Source organism: Trichomycterus rosablanca, chromosome 19, assembly GCF_030014385.1.
Source record: "Trichomycterus rosablanca isolate fTriRos1 chromosome 19, fTriRos1.hap1, whole genome shotgun sequence".
NCBI lineage: Eukaryota > Metazoa > Chordata > Actinopteri > Siluriformes > Trichomycteridae > Trichomycterus > Trichomycterus rosablanca.
Genome location: NC_086006.1, coordinates 18,467,073 through 18,486,813, shown reverse-complemented (window position 1 = coordinate 18,486,813; position 19,741 = coordinate 18,467,073). Strand labels below are relative to the sequence as shown.

Here is a 19,741-nt window from a genome sequence, read left to right as displayed (position 1 = left end):
TTATATATATACATATATAGATACATCGACCAGGCATAACATTAAAACCACCTACTTGTTTCTACACTCACTGTCCAATTTATCAGCTCCACTTACCATATAGGAGCACTTTGTAATTCTACAATTACTGACTGTAGTCCATCTGTTTCTCTACATACCTTTTTAGCCTGCTTTCACCCTGTTCTTCAATAGTCAGGACCCTCACAGGACCCCCTACAGAGCAGGTATTATTTAGGTGGTGGATGATTTTCAGCACTGCAGTGACAATGACATGGTGGTGGTGTGTTAGTGTGTGTTGTGCTGGTATGAGTGGATCAGACACAGCAGCACTGCTGGAATTTTTAAATACCGTGTCCACTCACTGGCCACTCTATTAGACACTCCTACCTAGTTGATTCACCTTGTAGATGTAAAGGTAGAGACGATCGCTCATCTATTGCTGCTGTTTGAGTTGGTCATCTTCTAGACCTTCATCAGTGGTCACAGGACGCTGCCCATGGGGCGCTGTTGGCTGGATATTTTTGGTTGGTGGACTATTCTCAGTCCAGCAGTGACACTGAGGTGTTTCAAAACTCCAGCAGCGCTGTTGTGTCTGATCCACTCAAACCAGCACAACACACACTAACACACCAACACCATGTCAGTGTCACTGCAGTGCTGAGAATGACCCACCACCCAAATAATGCCTATATATACAGTGCATCACAAAAGTGAGTACACCCCTCACATTTCTGCAAATATTTCATTATATCTTTTCATGGGACAACACTATAGACATGAAACTTGGATATAACTTAGAGTAGTCAGTGTACAGCTTGTATAGCAGTGTAGATTTACTGTCTTCTGAAAATAACTCAACACACAGCCATTAATGTCTAAATAGCTGGCAACATAAGTGAGTACACCCCACAGTGAACATGTCCAAATTGTGCCCAAATGTGTCGTTGTCCCTCCCTGGTGTCATGTGTCAAGGTCCCAGGTGTAAATGGGGAGCAGGGCTGTTAAATTTGGTGTTTTGGGTACAATTCTCTCATACTGGCCACTGAATATTCAACATGGCACCTCATGGCAAAGAACTCTCTGAGGATGTGAGAAATAGAATTGTTGCTCTCCACAAAGATGGCCTGGGCTATAAGAAGATTGCTAACACCCTGAAACTGAGCTACAGCATGGTGGCCAAGGTCATACAGCGGTTTTCCAGGACAGGTTCCACTCGGAACAGGCTTCGCCAGGGTCGACCAAAGAAGTTGAGTCCACGTGTTCGGCGTCATATCCAGAGGTTGGCTTTAAAAAATAGACACATGAATGCTGCCAGCATTGCTGCAGAGGTTGAAGACGTGGGAGGTCAGCCTGTCAGTGCTCAGACCATACGCCGCACACTGCATCAACTCGGTCTGCATGGTCGTCATCCCAGAAGGAAGCTGACGCACAAGAAAGCCCGCAAACAGTTTGCTGAAGACAAGCAGTCCAAGAACATGGATTACTGGAATGCCCTGTGGTCTGACGAGACCAAGATAAACTTGTTTGGCTCAGATGGTGTCCAACATGTGTGGCGGCGCCCTGGTGAGAAGTACCAAGACAACTGTATCTTGCCTACAGTCAAGCATGGTGGTGGTAGCATCATGGTCTTGGGCTGCATGAGTGTTGCTGGCACTGGGGAGCTGCAGTTCATTGAGGGAAACATGAATTCCAACATGTACTGTGACATTCTGAAGCAGAGCATGATCCCCTCCCTTCGAAAACAGTTTTCCAACAGGATAACGACCCCAAACACAACCTCCAAGATGACAACTGCCTTGCTGAGGAAGCTGAAGGTAAAGGTGATGGACTAAACCCAAGTGAGCACCTGTGGCGCATCCTCAAGTGGAAGGTGGAGGAGTTCAAGGTGTCTAACATCCACCAGCTCCGTGATGTCATCATGGAGGAGTGGAAGAGGATTCCAGTAGCAACCTGTGCAGCTCTGGTGAATTCCATGCCCAGGAGGGTTAAGGCAGTGCTGGATAATAATGGTGGTCACACAAAATATTGACACTTTGGGCACAATTTGGACATGTTCACTGTGGGGTGTACTCACTTATGTTGCCAGCTATTTAGACATTAATGGCTGTGTGTTGAGTTATTTTCAGAAGACAGTAAATCTACACTGCTATACAAGCTGTACACTGACTACTCTAACTTATATCCAAGATTCATGTCTATAGTGTTGTCCCATGAAAAGATATAATAAAATATTTGCAGAAATGTGAGGGGTGTACTCACTTTTGTGATACACTGTATATACAGGGGTTGGACAAAATAACTGAAACACCTGGTTTTAGACCACAATAATTTATTAGTATGGTGTAGGGCCTCCTTTTGCGGCCAATACAGCATCAATTCGTCTTGGAAATGACATATACAAGTCCTGCACAGTGGTCAGAGGGATTTTAAGCCATTCTTCTTGCAGGATAGTGGCCAGGTCACTACGTGATGCTGGTGGAGGAAAACGTTTCCTGACTCGCTTCTCCAAAACACCCCAAAGTGGCTCAATAATATTTAGATCTGGTGACTGTGCAGGCCATGGGAGATGTTCAACTTCACTTTCATGTTCATCAAACCAATCTTTCACCAGTCTTGCTGTGTGTATTGGTGCATTGTCATCCTGATACACGGCACCGCCATTGGATGCACATGGTCCTCCAGAATGGTTCGGTAGTCCTTGGCAGTGACGCGCCCATCTAGCACAAGTATTGGGCCAAGGGAATGCCATGATATGGCAGCCCAAACCATCACTGATCCACCCCCATGCTTCACTCTGGGCATGCAACAGTCTGGGTGGTACGCTTCTTTGGGGCTTCTCCACACCGTAACTCTCCCGGATGTGGGGAAAACAGTAAAGGTGGACTCATCAGAGAACAATACATGTTTCACATTGTCCACAGCCCAAGATTTGCGCTCCTTGCACCATTGAAACCGACGTTTGGCATTGGCACGAGTGACCAAAGGTTTGGCTATAGCAGCCCGGCCGTGTATATTGACCCTGTGGAGCTCCCGACGGACAGTTCTGGTGGAAACAGGAGAGTTGAGGTGCACATTTAATTCTGCCGTGATTTGGGCAGCCGTGGTTTTATGTTTTTTGGATACAATCCGGGTTAGCACCCGAACATCCCTTTCAGACAGCTTCCTCTTGCGTCCACAGTTAATCCTGTTGGATGTGGTTTGTCCTTCTTGGTGGTATGCTGACATTACCCTGGATACTGTGGCTCTTGATACATCACAAAGACTTGCTGTCTTGGTCACAGATGCGCCAGCAAGACGTGCACCAACAATTTGTCCTCTTTTGAACTCTGGTATGTCACCCATAATGTTGTGTGCATTGCAATATTTTGAGCAAAACTGTGCTCTTACCCTGCTAATTGAACCTTCACACTCTGCGCTTACTGGTGCAATGTGCAATTAATGAAGATTGGCCACCAGACTGGTCCAATTTAGCCATGAAACCTACCACACTAAAATGACAGGTGTTTCAGTTATTTTGTCCAACCCCTGTATATATATATATGTAAATACATAGGTATATAAAGAGTTACAGGTATATACAGAGTTGTTCAATACTCTAGCCCTAGAGCACTACAGTCTTGACACTGACACTGACTTTACCAGATGCTTAAAAGAAACAAACAAATGGTCATGTCTAAGGAAGGCAAAAGGGGCCACCGTGGGGATTCACCTCATTACCACTACAACAAAATCTCCTGGTCAAAGCACTGGAACAAGCAGTGGAAGACACAGAGCTTGGTACTCCATACATACTGACGCTGTTGTTAAATTCTGCAGCATGCTGGTGCAAGGTATAGGCCAGTGGCTCTCCAAGCTTACGGTTGTTCTTGGCTCTAGGAGGACTGTTGCTGGAGCAGGAAGATGACTCCCAATCCAGCTAATTGTGTCCGTATGCCAATGAAACAATTGCGTCCATGCCAATAAAGCAATATAAGTAAATGAAAAGAAGGAGACAGGGCAGCAGGAAGGGAGAGAGAACTACTTTATTTGGGAGGAGGGTGACAAGAAATGTTATACTGTCTTCCGGACAATCGCTGAGGTACACAAGTGCTTTATAGCCCTGTTTAATTAAACCAAATTAGTAGTAAATCTCTCTGTCACATGCATGAGTGTGAATTAGCTCTCCTGAATTAGCAGTATGGTATACACAATTTGACCAAAAGAATGTGGACACCTGATCATTGGATGGTTGGATATTCCATTCCAAAACCTCGGGTATTAGTAGCAATGTCCCGATCCGATCTCAAAGATTGGAATCGGGGCCGATCAAGGCATTTGGCACTGATCGGTATTCTAAGCCCAATCCTTTGTTTTACGTCAGCATGTCCGCTGTGTGGAAATACTTTAAATTGGAAAGTGAAACAAGTCCAACAGTAAAGTGTAATGTCTGAATGCGAGCGTTTCACAAGGCGGTAGGAGCAGAGCTGCGTTCATTACTGTAGAATTTTACTGTTTATTTGTCACTCTGGTTTACAAAACAATAACTTTTAATCCGAGTATGAAAACTTCAGGACCAGAACATACAGCTTTTACGAGTTTACGTTAGGGCTGCACGATATATCAGTTCAGCATCGTCATCGCGATGTGTGCATGCGCAATAGTCACATCGCAGGACGTGCGGTCACTTAATGCAAATTAAATCAAATACGTCATGCTACAACTTTTTTGCTGCTTGACACAAAAACAAAAATTCACACCGTTCTTAATTTCCATGACATATCTACACCAGTGTGTTTGAAATCCTAGTGAGCTGCCTCGCTGTCTTACTGCCTACATATGCAGCTGCCTCAGTAGAGAGGATTCTAATAATTCATTAACTTTTATAAGGCAGGTTATTTGAATACTTAGCGATTCCATCGGGTTTCGCGTTTAGCATTTAGCATCTTGCCATTAAAACCAATAGAATGAGGTGGGACAGCGCTAACATGTCAATATAACATCTCGATTCGTGTACAGAAAACTGTTACATTTGCTGACAAGCCCAAACTTGCAAATAAAAACAATCATTAAAAATCAATAATTATTTATTTACGTTTGAAAATAACTTTGTCCGCACCGTCAGCCATGTTTATTTTTCTGTGAGAGAAGAGATGCCGCAATTAATTCTGGGATTGCCTTCATCACTAAGGATGCGTCGGATGATCACTCGTTCTTGAGTCAAAATAACATTGAAATATTAGGATGCCTCAGTAGTGAGCTTAGTAAGGCATCTCGGATTTCGAACAGGTGTATAGCTGCTCTTTTGTTTGTATAGTTTTTAAAAAAATAATGTTTACTACTTGAAGAGGTTTTGATTGTAAAATAAAATATTAAATGACCCATTTTGTCAATTTTGTTAATTCCTTCATGTGATATTGAAGCTTTCTTAGTTTAATGCTCAGTTTTAACCGAGTACAAAGATGTAGCTTGTCATAATCTCTTGTATCACTTGTAGGCACCACCATTTTTTCACCTTATTTAGAGTAAGATACATGCATTATTAATATTATTAATATTTTTTTTAATATCGCAATATATATCGCAGGAAGAAAAAAAATCGCAATGTCAGTTTTTTCCAATATCGTGCAGCCCTAGTTTACGTGTTACAAGACTGAACGACATCTCAGTATCAAGTGTATATTCACAAATTGTCGGGAGCATAACACTTTATTAACTTCTTCTGTTACGGTACCGAATAGCAGACAGCTAGAGTCATCGCGTTAGCCAAGCACGCTATTGCATGCACTATGGAAGCCCCAAAGGGTCAAAACACACTCACTTCACGTAGAAACGTCCATTAATCCATTGTCACAATACAACCACAGAAAAGTTTGTTACAGTTACAACACGCATACAAGTACGGTGGTTCATAAGAAACAAACCAGATATTATTTAACCAAACGATCTACAATTACTACCAATTTGATACGGCACCTAAAAAATAAACACTCGGTCGAATACAGCGAGTTTATTATTATGTGATGAAAAGAGGAACCGGCTGTCCGCTAACACGGCAGAGATGCTGATTTTCCTCAAAAAGAACCTTCACTTCATTTTGAGTGTTTTAGTTTTACTACTACGTACAATGCTGCATTAAGTTTGTTTACTTTTATTTTGTAAAAATAAAAGAACATTAAGCAATAGCTTGGATGCAGGCAATTTTTTTCCTACAGCACTGCAGAGCTATTCAGTTGTTAAACATATACATTGGATTAATTTAAATAACTGTAATGTACTTAAAGTGTGCACTGTGTGAACAGTATTATCTAGTTCTTATCTAGACAATATCTAGAAAATACAAGTATCGGTTTGAGACTCGGTATCGGATCGGGATCAAAATTAATGATCGGGATCGGGAACAAAAAAACGTGATCGGGACATCCCTATGCAGTATATAGTGTTTTAGTCTGTTCTAAACTGCCGACACGGCTCATTTCTTTGGCAGGTTCTTCCGGTGCATATTTGGTCTCCCTCTCTTCATCTTCCATCTGTTTTATGTGTGTTTATTTTTTCACCATATTAAGGAAACCTCTCTCATCTGTTAACACTGTTATGCTAAAGCTACCGGCTAACGCTACTGAGCTGTACTTAATCTGCACAGCGCTCCATATACTAAACATAATATTGTGCAACAAAATGCTGTGAAAGTTGTGATTAATATATAGATCATATATTATCAATCTATAATATACAGTATAAGTATCCTCTCTAGCCTGCTATGAGCACTGACCGGCCAAGCCGTCTTCACGCTTGTAATCGGATTGAAAAAATTTTTGTCAGAAATGTGTTGTTTTTTAAGCTTGGCTGAAACAAACAGATCACCTGAACATTTTTGTTGAGTGCAGTGCAGCTGATGTGTAATCCTTAATTTTTGTCAGAATTTAATGATCCATGATAAAGCATTTAGATAAAATAGATCTGCTTTTCACAGTAATCTGTCAAAACAATAATGAGGATTATAATTATTAATAATTATTTTATATTTTATTATTTTTAGCGCTTGTGGCATTTAGCAGACGATTTTATCCAAAACGACTAAACACAAATAGAGCAATTGAGGGTTAAGGGCCTTGCTCAGGGGCCCAACTCCTTTTAAAAAGTTACCAGCCACTTTCATTCTCTTTCCTCTTGAGAGAATCTTTTAAATTTTCCTGTAGCCTCAGCCTCACATTTCCAAGGTACATAGACTGAGCACACCAATTAGAGCTGAACAGTATGACGGTACATTCGGTATACCGGCCCGGGTCCTGGGTTCGATCCCCAGGCGGGGCGGTCCGGGTCCTTTCTGTGCGGAGTTTGCATGTTCTGAGTGGGTTTCCTCAGGGAGCTCCGGTTTCCTCCCACAGTCCAAAAACATGCAGTCAGGTTAACTGGAGATACTGAATTGCCCTATAAGTGAATGGGTGTGTGTATGTGTGTCTGCCCTGAGATGGACTGGCGTCCCATCCAGAATGTTACTGTGTGCCTTACGCCCATTGAAAAGCTGGGATAGGCTCCAGCACCACACCCGTGACCCTAATTGGATAAGCGGATAAGAAAATGAATGAATGAATGAATGAATGAATAAACATCATATATATTGCACCTGTTTTACGCATCATTTTGTGGGGCCAAGCAAACCTTATAGTACTCAAAACCTTCATTATATACATGGTGAAATTAAATGTTTTATATTTTATGTACTTATGACAGTGAAATCAGCCCCAGACATATTAAAATTTCCAGTCATACAAAAAATAAAATATACCGTGATATACAGTGTAACAAACTTTCGGTTATACCGCCCAGCCCTAATGCCAATTATATTTATTGCCCCGTCCAGCTTAAACTGTCCCGTGCACACTGAAATAGCACAATTTCTTTTAAGTGGTTTAAACACTCCAAACCGGATCGCGGTAGTTTAAGAAATGGAGACAAACGGGGAGACGAGAGGGAGATAACGACTCTCCCAGGAGAAAGCTGACCCATTGAATCCAATGGCTACAGGCTCCCTATACTTAGCGAATAACGACCCGGCGAGATGACAGCAAATCAGTTGGGGGCGGACGGCAGTGCATTTCTTACAGGTAATCCTGCTACAGCCTGCTATTTACTATTTAGCAAGGTGCTTCTAAAACTGTTAATGAAAGGGAGGTACTAATCCAGCAGGGGCTAAACATAGGTGCTGAGGTGTCCAAGTATATGAATGTGATTTCAATTATACGATAATGAAAGGTACTAGGCAGCTGGTTCCTACATATGTATTTCTAAGATTCTAAAACATAACCTTTGTTCATCAAAGACTTTCCTGGATGCTGTTTTTGTACCAAACCATGATTACAATCACCTGTTGACATCACCTGTTTAAAATTGCATCATTATTTAGTTTTTTCATTTCATGCCCCCGTCCCAACTTTTTTTGGAATGTGTTGCAGGCCTGAAATGCAGGAATGGATGTTTAGTAATAAATGAACACAAAAAATACACATACACGCATACACAAGACGCTCTATAAACTCGACCAGCCGGCTGATAGCACTATCGAAATTCCAACCCGGATCTCAAAGGTGGTAGGCTAGTGTAATTTGTTTGACACTTTTCTCTTCATGTCAGTGTACCAGTATGAATCTGTCAACTAGGGGTGGGCGATATAATATCGTTCACGATAATACCGGTATAGTTGTAAACTCGATATGATTTTTGCCATATCGCGATATTGTTAGCAAACGTGCTTCACTCGCTCTCAAGCGCGTAACAGTGAAATAATGGCAACCAATGCAGAGAGTAGTACCGGAGTTAGCACTGCGGATGAACTAGTCCCCACAAGGGGAGCTACATCACTAGTGTGGAAGGTTTTCGGATACAGAAGCTCAGACTCCAAACAAACGACTCTAATTTGCAAAACGTGCAAAAATACTGATGACAAAAGGTGGCAACATCACATTTATTTCAGCACCTAAAGCAAAAGCACCCGCGTGAGTACGAGGAGTTTCGGTCACTGCGCGAGTCCGAGAATGATGTGAGGCCAAAAACTGTGTCAGTGAACGAACAGAATACACAGGTTACCATCTGAGAACGTTTAAAACACAAAAGCGTTAAATGGAACGCTTTACTTCACATATGAGCATGGAAACTGAATCACTGAGTCAATGAGTCAGAAACGACTCTTTTCAGATGAATTATTCATTGGAATCGAATCCGAAAACTGTGCTCTTATCTGTGGTAAAGATTCATTCGTGTTGCTGACTCTGTGGGCAAACAACTTCAATTCAAGAGATTCAGATGTATGAACCAATCAGAGCTTTGAATTTAGACTTTGGGCGGAATTTCAAGCTCTCTCTTAATTGGTTGCTGTATAATTGACAGACACACTTTCATTATGCAATGATGGCAAAGCATGATCAAATATTAAACGTTTTCAGGATTTTTTGATGCTTATTTAATTGAAGTAAAACAAAGCTGTTAAATGTCGTCAAAATGAATACAAATACAGCCTTATAATAATACAAAATATAAACACTGTAATTAGATAGAATTGATCAGAACTACAGTGTTTTGTGTTTTTAAGAGAACTTATAAACAATATAAGGTAAAATACGGGCGGTGGCCTGCCATTGTACTTTAAGTTAACATTATATCGTATCGTATATCACTACTTCTCAAAAGCATATGGAGAGATGAGTTTTTTTAGCCATATCGCCCAGCCCTACTGGAAGTGATGCTTAATTTAATGTACATTTAGTAACATTTGTACTTTAGATTTCCTGAGTGTCTGCAAAACAAAAGTGTTCTTAAATATCGCGAGAAATGATCATTATTGCAAAAATATCCCAAAATATCGTGATATTATTTAAAGGCCATATCGCCCACCCTTACTGTCAACCATGCTTTAAATAGAAAAGAAAACATACAATAATAATAATAATAATAAGAAGAAGAAGACGTTGACAAATCAGTACAGAATTTACACTGTGCCATCATCATTCTGTGTGCATTTTTCTCCATTTAGAAATTCGACCAAAACCCCATCTTAGTGTCAAGCCTGTGTCAATAATATCTGTTTCAGCATAATCTAATACCCGCCGGTCTGTGGCACATGGCCCTCTCACTCTGTCCCCTGGCACCACCTCTAGGCTGGCAATGCCGCCTGGCCAAACAGCAAACAAGCCAACACAGAATGAGGAATACTGCTCACTGCTTCCATCTGTCTTCAGTCAAAAGTATGTAGACACTTAGCAAAATCTTAAGGAAAGACATCGCCCAGTTAAAACCAGTGGCGACGCCACCATGCCAAACAACAGTACTATCACGACACATGAAATAATTAATAGTATTGGTAAGTTCTTCCTTCTCCTTAGCTGTACATTGACTGCTTAAGAAAACTGAGTCACGCTACATTAATTCTGACTGTTATTAATGAGTTGTGGCTTTGATGTAAATCTAGCAGCTCTGATAATAGAGCACTGTCAAAATATTACACCTCCTACTGCTTAGTACTGGGTGACATGGAGGCACAGCAGGTGGTGTTGGTGCCACGCAGCTCCACTTAATCAGGGGAGTGCAGAAGAGAAGGTCCATATCAGTAACTGAATAAGTTTTAATACAAATGTATAGAAATTAGGATATTAGGAATACGTAGATGATAAATTAAGGTGTTATGGTCAGTGGTGTTATAGTTAGAGATGTTATGGTCAGTGGTGTTATAGTTAGAGATGTTATGGTCAGTGGTGTTATAGTTAGAGATGTTATGGTCAGTGGTGTTATAGTTAGAGATGTTATGGTCGGTGGTGTTATAGTTAGATGTGTTATGGTCAGTGGTGTTATAGTTAGAGATGTTATGGTCAGTGGTGTTATAGTTAGAGATGTTATGGTCAGTGGTGTTATAGTTAGAGATGTTATGGTCGGTGGTGTTATAGTTAGATGTGTTATGGTCAGTGGTGTTATAGTTAGATGTGTTATGGTCAGTGGTGTTACAGTTAGTGGTGTGGTGGTCAGTGGTGTTATAGTTAGAGATGTTATGGTCGGTGGTGTTATAGTTAGATGTGTTATGGTCAGTGGTGTTATAGTTAGAGATGTTATGGTCAGTGGTGTTATAGTTAGATGTGTTATGGTCAGTGGTGTTATAGTTAGAGATGTTATGGTCGGTGGTGTTATAGTTAGATGTGTTATGGTCAGTGGTGTTATAGTTAGAGATGTTATGGTCAGTGGTGTTATAGTTAGAGGGGTTATGGTTAGTGGTGTTGTGGTCAGTGATGTTATGTTATGGTCAGTGGTGTGGTGTTCAGTGGTGTTATAGTTACAGGTGTTATGGTCAGTGGTGTTATAGTTAGATGTGTTATGGTTAGTGGTGTGGTGGTCAGTCAGGGCTCTAGAGTGCGACCAATTTGGTCGCACATGCGACCTAATTTCTCAATGGTGCGACTAAAAAAAATCTGAGGTCGCACCGGTACGACCAGCTGTTCAAGGGGAAAAAAGTCTCCGCTACTCTGAAAGTCTCCCTGTGGTACAACAGACACACATCAGGCCCAAATCATGGTCTAAACCAATCAGAGACAGTGAAGGGCGGGACAATATTGTAGCGGCGATATGTGAGCGACATTCAGCTCAGCCAATCAGAATGCAGCACCAGGTTTATACATGTGCGTTTCGACGTTCAGTTGGTTTAGTTTTGTATATGAGACTCGCCGGACAGTCCCAGCATTAAAGTTCGGTTTCTGGAGCTAGACAGTGAAGTCTACCTTGTACCTTTTATTCCCACACCTCCATCACCACACAGCAAGAGACCTGTAACATCCCGGACAGTGGTGAGCCGACCCTCTAGTAGCAATAGGCTAATGCTAGCGGTAAAGTGCGGCGATAGCGAAAGTAAAAACACCACAATATTTTCGTTAAGTAAAATATAAAAATAACTAAAAGACAGTGAAATATTAGAATAAGTGTACCGCAGTAAGTGCACCGCAAGTGATTTTGGGAATCTGTGTAAAAGATCCAGTAAAGCCGATAATATAATGCACTGTATTTAAGATTACACTCTAACACTCTAGAGCCCCCCCACACACACACAAATATATATATACATATAATTTTAAATATACACACACATATAAATAGATAGACACACATACAGTGTATCACAAAAGTGAGTACACCCCTCACATTTCTGCAGATATTTAAGTATATCTTTTCATGGAACAACACTGACAAAATGACACTTTGACACAATGAAAAGTAGTCTGTGTGCAGCTTATATAACAGTGTAAATTTATTCTTCCCTCAAAATAACTCAATATACAGCCATTAATGTCTAAACCACCGGCAACAAAAGTGAGTACACCCCTAAGAGACTACACCCCTAAATGTCCAAATTGAGCACTGCTTGTCATTTTCCCTCCAAAATGTCATGTGATTTGTTAGTGTTACTAGGTCTCAGGTGTGCATAGGGAGCAGGTGTGTTCAATTTAGTAGTACAGCTCTCACACTCTCTCATACTGGTCACTGAAAGTTCCAACATGGCACCTCATGGCAAAGAACTCTCTGAGGATCTTAAAAGACGAATTGTTGCGCTACATGAAGATGGCCAAGGCTACAAGAAGATTGCCAACACCCTGAAACTGAGCTGCAGCACAGTGGCCAAGATCATCCAGCGTTTTAAAAGAGCAGGGTCCACTCAGAACAGACCTCGCGTTGGTCGTCCAAAGAAGCTGAGTGCACGTGCTCAGCGTCACATCCAACTGCTGTCTTTGAAAGATAGGCGCAGGAGTGCTGTCAGCATTGCTGCAGAGATTGAAAAGGTGGGGGGTCAGCCTGTCAGTGCTCAGACCATACGCCGCACACTACATCAAATTAGTCTGCATGGCTTTCACCCCAGAAGGAAGCCTCTTCTGAAGTCTCTACACAAGAAAGCCCGCAAACAGTTTGCTGAAGACATGTCAACAAAGGACATGGATTACTGGAACCATGTCCTATGGTCTGATGAGACCAAGATTCATTTATTTGGTTCAGATGGTCTCAAGCATGTGTGGCGGCAATCAGGTGAGGAGTACAAAGATAAGTGTGTCATGCCTACAGTCAAGCATGGTGGTGGGAATGCCATGGTCTGGGGCTGCATGTGCAGCAGGTGTTGGGGAGTTACATTTCATTGAGGGACACATGAACTCCAATATGTACTGTGAAATACTGAAGCAGAGCATGATCCCCTCCCTCCGGAAACTGGGTCGCAGGGCAGTGTTCCAGCATGATAATGACCCCAAACACACCTCTAAGACGACCACTGCTTTATTGAAGAGGCTGAGGGTAAAGGTGATGGACTGGCCAAGCATGTCTCCAGACCTAAACCCAATAGAACATCTTTGGGGCATCCTCAAGCGGAAGGTGGAGGAGCGCAAAGTCTCGAATATCCGCCAGCTCCGTGATGTCGTCATGGAGGAGTGGAAAAGCATTCCAGTGGCAACCTGTGAAGCTCTGGTAAACTCCATGCCCAGGAGAGTTAAGGCAGTTCTGGGAAATAATGGTGGCCACACAAAATATTGACACTTCAGGAACTTTCACTAAGGGGTGTACTCACTTTTGTTGCCGGTGGTTTAGACATTAATGGCTGTATATTGAGTTATTTTGAGGGAAGAATAAATTTACACTGTTATATAAGCTGCACACAGACTACTTTTCATTGTGTCAAAGTGTCATTTTGTCAGTGTTGTCCCATGAAAAGATATACTTAAATATCTGCAGAAATGTGAGGGGTGTACTCACTTTTGTGATACACTGTACATACACACATTTACTCTATTATTATTGTTATAATTTTTATAATAGTGTACTATAATTAGACTATAATACTATAATTAACTGTAAAGACCATGGGAAGACCATGGCCGGCAATAGTGTATTTGAGACTGGTTCTAATACATTTCGAATTGAAAGGCTGAAAAGCACAATGCATCTATAAAACACATTACGTGCCCCAATAAATGCACTGCCCAAGTGTCCCCTTGCCCAAGTGTCCCCTCTCCCCACTGCCTTTCAGCGGCAGGCAGCAGCAAACAGATCATCAGACGAGGCCATGTTGACCATATTGTTAGTTAATCATTTACAAGTCAATATTGCCTATATGGACAGCGAAAAAAAAGTGAACCTGTAAAACTGCGGTGTTAAATGCGATGCGGTCGAAAATTAGGGTGCACCTAACTTTTGTGCTGGTGCACCTAAGAAAAAAAGTTAGGCGCACCAGTGCAACCAGTGCAAAAAGTTAGTCTAGAGCCCTGTCAGTGGTGTTATAGTTAGAGAGGTTATGGTCAGTGGTATACAGTTAGTGGTGTTGTGGTTAGATATGTTATGGTCAGTGGTGTTATAGCTAGAGGTGTTATGGTTAGTGGTGTGGTGGTCAGTGGTGTTATAGTTAGAGAGGTTATGGTCAGTGGTGTTACAGTTAGTGGTGTTGTGGTTAGATATGTTATGGTCAGTGGTGTTATAGTTAGATGTGTTATGGTCTGTGGTGTTATAGTTAGATGTGTTATGGTCAGTGGTGTTACAGTTACAGGTGTTGTGGTCAGTGGTGTTATAGTTAGATGTGTTATGGTCAGTGGTGTTATAGTTAGTTGTGTTATGGTCAGTGGTGTTATAGTTAGATGTGTTATGGTCAGTAGTGTTACAGTTAGTGGTGTTGTGGTCAGTGGTGTTATAGTTAAAGGTGTTATGGTCAGTGTTGTTATAGTTAGAGGTGTTATGGTCAGTGATGTTATAGTTAGTGGTGATATGGTCAGTGGTGTTAGAGTCGTTATGTTTGTGGTAGTGTAGTCGTTAAGTGTGTTATGTCATTGGTGTTACAGTTAAAGGTGTTAGTGGTGTTATACTCATTTTTGTCTATCTTTAATTATGTTATGTCAGTAGTGTTATAGTTAGTAATGTAAAGGTCTGTGGTATTAAAGTTGGCAGTGTTATGCTCAGCAGTGTTACAGTTAGGAATGTAAGGGACAAGTGTAATGCACTATCCCACCACTGCTAAAATTTCAAGCTCTTAAGTTCTAATAGCAGTGGGTCCTCTCTACCCGATAGTGTCAGCGCTCCTCTGCCAGCGTGAAAGTGGTACAAGAGGCAAGAGAATTGCAATAGTGTCTTAGCAATGATGAAGCTGGGATGAATATAGATGAAAATGCAAAACAAACAAAAAATACATGCAATCTAGAGGTCAGTGGTGTCAGTGCAGTTGATGGTGTAAGTCAGTAGTGTCAAAGTTAGTGGTCGTATTGTCAGTGGTCTAATAGTTCATGGTTATATTCTCAGTGTTATAGTTTTAGTGTAACAGTCATTAGTAGTGTTACAGTTAATTGTGATACCGTCAGTGATATTAGGTATGGAAGTAAAGGTCAGTAGTGTTATAAATGGTGTAAAAGCTATGGGTTTTATAGTTGTGTTACAGTCAGTCGTGTTATAGGGAATGATTTTGCAATAAGTGGTGATTGGTAGTGGCTACAACCACAATTGCAAAATGTCCCACCTGATGCACCACTGACTTGACTCCTAAATAAGTGTTACCATTACCCAAGTTAGTACTGTATCATTTAGGCTGATCAATTAAGATGACCTGGTGATGAGCGCACACGACCTGGCCGGGGAGACGGGGCGACACACCCTGTCCTGGCTGCCCCGGGAGGAGAGGCTGTGCCAGCACTGCACTCTCGGTACAGTAGAGACGGAGCTGCACTTCCTCACCCAGTGTACCAAGTACCACCACATCCGGTCCCAAGTCTTCCCCGACAAACTGCCCTACCTACTGGGAGAGCACAGACAGAGCTGCACACTAGCAGCACTCTATACACACACCTGCCACCAGGTCTGTTTGTTTATTAGGGTTTTAACGTCAGGTTTTACACTTTTGGTTACATTCATGACAGGAACGGTTGTTACTCATTACACAAGGTTCATTACTTCTTGCATGTCTTTGGACTGTGGAAGGAAACGGGAGCACCCGGAGGAAACCCATGCAGACATGGGGAGAACGTGCAAACTCCACACAGAAAGGACCCGGCCAGCCCCACCTGGGGATCGAACCCAGGACCTTCGTGCTGTGAGGCGAGAGTGCTACCCAGGCCACCAGGTGAGGGACAGTGGGTGAGCATGTCTCATACACACACACACACACACACACAACAAACGTTTTTATACTACCTCAATGTTGTAAATGTCACCTTTTTAATTGTTATTATTTGCACTGTTTATATTATTTTATTCTATTTTATATTTTAGCACCTATTGTAACTGTTTTGTATATATTTGTTCTTATTGTTATTTTTATTATTTCTCTGTAACTGAGCTTTGGCAATACGAATGTCCTATTTTGTCATGCCAGTAAAGCTTCTTTTGAGTTCGAGTTTGATTGATGCTGGATTTACTGTAATTAATGACCTGTGTGACAAAATAGAGCACTCCTGTCTCTTGGTGTCATCCTGGATAACCAGCTGACCTTCTCTCCTCACGTAGCCAACATGACAAGATCGTGCCGGTTCCTCCTCTACAACATCAAGAAGATTCGACCATCTCTCTCCATGGAAGCCACTCAGATTCTGGTCCAGTCACTTGTAATCTCAAGGTTGGACTACTGCATCTCCCTCCTGGCAGGTGCTCCCATGTCCACTATCAAACCCTTGCAGCTCATCCAAAATGCAGCTGCTCGCCTGGTTTTTAACCAACCTAAATAAACACTGCCACATCACCCCACTGCTGCGTTCTCTTCACTGGCTTCCTGTAGCTGCACGCATTCAGTTTAAAACACTGATGCTCGCCTACAAAGCCAAAAATGGACCAGGTCCAAGCTACCTTCGCGGTCTACTCAACCCCCGCTCTGTACCACGCAGCCACCAGTCTCACTCGTCTTGATCCTCCACCCAGGACTCAAGGAAGACAAGCATCAAGGCTCTTCTCTGTTCTAGCACCCAAGCGGTAGAACGAACTTCCTCTGTCTGTCCGAACATCTGAGTCTCCTGCTGTCTTTAAAAAACGATTAAAAACCTTTACTAAGCACTTAAGCTGACTTGTACTTATTTACTAACATTTTTCCATTTCCAGAAAAAAAACCACTTGCTTCTTACAGGTTTCAGCAGATTTGTGTTCTTCGACTGTTGTTTACTTAAACTAGAGTAATGAAATGTTTACTTTGGAAGCACTTCTGTAAGTCGCTCTGGATAAGAGCGTCTGCTAAATGCAGAAAATGTAAATGTAAATGTAATAGGGCGGCACGGTGGCTTAGTGGGTAGCACTGTCGCCTCACAACAAGAAGGTCCTGGGTCCTTTCTGTGCGGAGTTTGCATAATCTCCCCGTGTCCGCGTGGGTTTCCTCCGGGTGCTCCGGTGTCCTCCCACAGTCCAAAAACATGCCACCAGGCTAATTGGAAACACTGAATTGTCCTATAGATACCCAGCCGCTAGATGCACAAACCAGTGCATTGTAGTGCCGGTCCCAAGCCCGGATAAAAATAGCGAGGGTTGTGTCAGGAAGGGCATCCGGCGTAAAAAAAGTGCCAAATCGATGCGCGGATCGTGATCCGCCGAGAGCCGACCCCGCAACGGAAGGGGACAAAGGCCAAGGAAAAGAAGAAGTAAATGTAAATGTAATGTAAACCCAGGACCTTCTTGCTGTGAGGCGAGAGTGCTACCCACTTAGCCATAGTGCCGCCCCCTGCCACCAGGTGAGGGACAGTGGGTGACCATGTCTCATACACACACACAACAAACGTTTTTACACTACCTCAATATTGTAAATGTCACCTTTTTAATTGTTATAATTTGCACTGTTTATATTATTTTATTCTATTTTATATTTTTGCACCTATTGTAACTGTTTTGTTCTTATTGTTATTTTTATTAATGAGCTTTGGCAATAGGAATGAGTCTGAGTTTGAGTGATGCTGGATTTACTGTAATTAATGACCTGTGTGACAAAATAGAGCACTCCTGTCAAAATATTATAATCACACCACTTGGTATGTGTGCGTGGTTCCAGACTCTACCCTGCAGACTCCATGCACACTTACCTCCACATCTGGCCCAGCTGTAGGATGTGCACGAGGGACTGGAAGATCCACATGCACGCTCGACAGCACCTGAGAGTCCTGCTCTGCGAGCGCACGCTTGTTTGCACCCTCTCATCCTCCCCTTGCTGCTGCTCCTCCTCATCCTCCTGCTGCTGCTGCTGCTCCAGCACGGTGTAATCGTACAGCACCCAGCGGAAACTGAGCACCTGCACCACGGCGGAGGGCAGCGCGGTGAACACCAGCGTCAGCGCGAACCACCAGTAATCTCCGCGCGCGTAGTAATCAACCGCCAGCCACACGTCCGTAGCACCATCACAGAAAAACACCAGGAGCGCGCACAACACCCAGCAGCAGTCCAGCAGCGCGCGCCGCTGCTCACCCTGCACACAGGGCTGCTCCTCTTCCGCCGTCTCACCGCGCGCCCCCGGCTGCTTACCGAGGGTACATCCCGCCGACGAGCCCACCGAACCCGCAGAGTCAGCCGCGCCTCCGTCCGACTTGGCGGCCATGTTTGTTTGAGGAAACAGGAGGGAGAGAAAAGGAGAAGGGAGAAGTGGAGGAGAGGAGTGGAAAGGAAAGGAGAGGAGAGGAGAGGGGTGTGTGAGAGTACGCGTGTGTGTGCGCGCGCACTAGGGTTAGCGCGAGAGCGCTAGCGCGCGCGCTCTCTAAATGTGTAAATGTGTAAGCGTTCTTGTGTGAGCGCGTGGTGGCTGTACAAACAGTACAAAATATACATAGATTTACACACAAAAACCTTCTTGCTTTGTTTATTTATTTATTTATCTTTAATAAATGAAGGAAATACACTCTTTTTCTTCCTCCATCCACCTTCATTTTTAGTTAAACACATATTCATTTATTCATTCATCTCTTGAGCCAAACACACATCCAATGAGATTTGAACTATCAGAGAAAAACGTTTAGATCTGTTATATTTTGACCTATTATTTCTGTGGCTTTTCTTTTTCTGTGACTATAAGATTAGGACACGTTTTATGGTCAGTGGTGTTATAGTTAGATGTGTTATGGTCAGTGGTGTTATAGTTAGGTGTGTTATGGTCAGTGGTGTTATAGTTAGATGTGTTATGGTCTGTGGTGTTATAGTTAGGTGTGTTATGGTCAGTGGTGTTATAGTTAGGTGTGTTATGGTCAGTGGTGTTATAGTTAGGTGTGTTATGGTCTGTGGTGTTATAGTTAGGTGTGTTATGGTCAGTGGTGTTATAGTTAGGTGTGTTATGGTCAGTGGTGTTATAGTTAGATGTGTTATGGTCAGTGGTGTTATAGTTAGGTGTGTTATGGTCAGTGGTGTTATAGTTAGATGTGTTATGGTCTGTGGTGTTATAGTTAGGTGTGTTATGGTCAGTGGTGTTATAGTTAGGTGTGTTATGGTCAGTGGTGTTATAGTTAGGTGTGTTATGGTCTGTGGTGTTATAGTTAGGTGTGTTATGGTCAGTGGTGTTATAGTTAGGTGTGTTATGGTCAGTGGTGTTATAGTTAGATGTGTTATGGTCAGTGGTGTTATAGTTAGATGTGTTATGGTCTGTGGTGTTATAGTTAGGTGTGTTATGGTCTGTGGTGTTATAGTTAGAGGTGTTATGTCAGTGGTGTTATAGTTAGAGATGTTATGGTTAGTGGTGTTATAGCTAGAGGTGTTATGGTCAGTGGTGTTATAGTTAGGTGTGTTATGGTCTGTGGTGTTATAGTTAGATGTGTTATGG

At 42.5% G+C, this 19,741-nt stretch overlaps 1 protein-coding gene across 1 annotated transcript in view; it reads right to left on the bottom strand.

Annotated features, from left to right (window-relative positions):
• xkr7b (XK, Kell blood group complex subunit-related family, member 7b) overlaps positions 1 to 18,532 on the bottom strand; it is a 75,151-nt gene extending 56,619 nt beyond the window's left edge. The window contains exon 1 of the mRNA XM_063016060.1: positions 18,024 to 18,532. Coding sequence (XP_062872130.1) covers positions 18,024 to 18,532 — 509 coding nt within the window. The remainder of the gene's footprint in view (positions 1 to 18,023) is intronic.
• Between the last annotated feature and the right edge of the window lie 1,209 nt (positions 18,533 to 19,741).